Source organism: Humulus lupulus, chromosome 7, assembly GCF_963169125.1.
Source record: "Humulus lupulus chromosome 7, drHumLupu1.1, whole genome shotgun sequence".
NCBI classification, from domain to species: domain Eukaryota; kingdom Viridiplantae; phylum Streptophyta; class Magnoliopsida; order Rosales; family Cannabaceae; genus Humulus; species Humulus lupulus.
The window spans coordinates 82,154,791-82,157,035 of NC_084799.1; the positions used below are offsets into that span (position 1 = coordinate 82,154,791).

The 2,245-nt window shown below is 34.1% G+C and overlaps 1 protein-coding gene across 1 annotated transcript; it reads right to left on the reverse strand.

Moving 5' to 3' along the window:
- Positions 1-703: 703 nt before the first annotated feature.
- On the reverse strand, positions 704-1,411 carry LOC133791915 (glutathione S-transferase T3-like). The gene is made up of 2 exons (XM_062229822.1): positions 1,255-1,411; positions 704-1,134 (listed from the first exon to the last, which is right to left on the reverse strand). The coding sequence occupies exons 1-2, from the start codon at positions 1,409-1,411 to the stop codon at positions 704-706; spliced, it is 588 nt and encodes a 195-aa protein (XP_062085806.1).
- Positions 1,412-2,245: the final 834 nt, after the last annotated feature.

The following is a 2,245-nucleotide window of genomic DNA, read 5'->3' on the forward strand; positions in this document are numbered from 1 at the left end:
CAATTCATCAGAAAAGTAGTCATCGAACAAACATTGGTGACCTTCTACATGACCCCTATCAATGTGGTCTCTCTTTCTCTCTTGCCTTCTTGAGCTACCCCCATCCATGAAAGCTTTAAAATATTGATCATCATGATCATGAGTACACTCTAAAATTATGATATCGTCTAGACTCATATTTTTGTATGGATTCGGAGAATTTGGTGAGTCCATTGTCGAACTTAGAGTATATGATAATTGGGAATGAAAGATGAATGAAAGAGTAGAATGAATGATGGAATAGAGAGTTGAGTAAAAGGAAGATTGAAATTTGGTATTTATAGACATGGTGACATATATAGCCGTTAAAATATAGTCGTTACCATGTAGCAATTAAAATATAGTCATTAAAATGTAGCCGTTAAAAATAGATAGGTGTTAAAATATAACAGTAATTCACTCACTAAATAATAAAGGATAATTTATTTAAATAAAATAAAATACATAATAATGCGATTGATAAAAATACATAGCAATTACAACTTCAGGATATTAGTCTTAATATAAGTACACATATTTTCATGATCTTTCTTTTGCTTAGGAGTCATATGCGACGTGTCCACAATGAGATAATTCATGTATTTTCTCATCCTATTATCTTCTGCCTCTTTCTTCTTTATCGCCACCAATTTCTCCAATGAAGATGCTTTCCGTTCACTAATCTTTATAAATCTAGTGTGTGTGTCTTTTTTTTTTCCTTCCCTTTTCTCTTTGCTACCTTTTGGCCAGTAGGGTGCACTTCACGTACTTCATCATCATTGATGTCTACATTGGAAGATGAAGTAAATGCCCCTGATTCATGCACCTTTGTTCTCTTACCACCTTTTGGTTGGTACATTGTTTTCCATTTCGACTCATCCTTTAGCAATCTCCAACAATCTACAAGCAGAAAGTTTGAGTTGCTATTTTCAAATTTGTACAATTGATATGCATTCTCAAGAATTTTCTCATCACACCAACCACTGTGATGTGCTTGTTGTACTCGTTTATAACACCCCTTGAAACACACCACCTTTTCATTCATCTTGTTCCAATGGTCTTTGCATTGCCTTCCAGTTCTTGCTTGCTCACCTTTTTGGTTGGTGTTGTAGTATTCTGCGTTCCGAGCCCATAAATGTGTAGAAGTTTGGTCATTCCCCACAATGGCATCCTTAGATGTACTAAGTCATCCACTTATCAGAAGTATAGTTGCTTCCGTGCTCCATTTTACTTTACCCTTATGCCTTGATTCATCTTCATTGTGTAGAACTACATTTTCCAACCCTTCAACACCATGTTCAAGTTGGGTTTCAGAGATAGATGCAGATGATGTTTCACGATTCAAATCAATACTAGACTTTTCCATACTTGGCCTATAATTTCTTGAAACCATTTCGGGTTGGTGTAGGGAAGGCATATGAAAGGCATATGGTAGTGAATTTGTTGGTGTGAAGAATGGAGATTGTTGGGGCGCCTCAAAAGAGACAAAATTTTGGAAAGGGTAAGAGGACATGGGATAATTTTGAGAATTTGGAAAACTTTGGTTAAATTGAGAATAATGAAAATTTGGATTTTGGGGATTAGTAGAGGGAGTATTTTGAAAATTTTGATTGAATTGAAAATATTAAAAATTTGAATTTTGGGGGTTGATATGTGGAGAATATGATGAATTTTGAAAAACTTAAGAATATTGAAATTTTGGATTCTGAGAGTTGATGTGGATAATTTTTTTGGGAATCCAATGGTAAGAAAAGAAAATTTGTGAGGGACAATTTTGAAGAATAAAGGATGAATGGTGTGAAAATTAAATAAGGTTGATTAGTATTTATAGAAGAAAATAATTTGTTAAAAAAATGCAACGGCAATAAAAGCAACGGTAAAAAATATGTACATATATATAATGTAACGTCCCGAATTTGTTATTAAGGCCAAGTGCCTTGATTATAGTGCCTGGAGAGCCTAATTAGGATTATATGAGCGATTAATGGATAATACGTGTGATTATGTGATATAAATTATTTGTGTGGTAATGTGACTAGATATGCATGGTTATGTGTATTAAATATGTATGTGGACCCATTTATGTAAATTGGGGCATGTTTGTAATTATGGCCCGTTGAGGACATAAATGTAATTATGTATGTGTTATGAGTGAGACCCTAGTGTTATGAGAATATATTCGAGATGTGTGGTCCGAGGCGATCCTAGTGAGCGGATTAGCAGAATA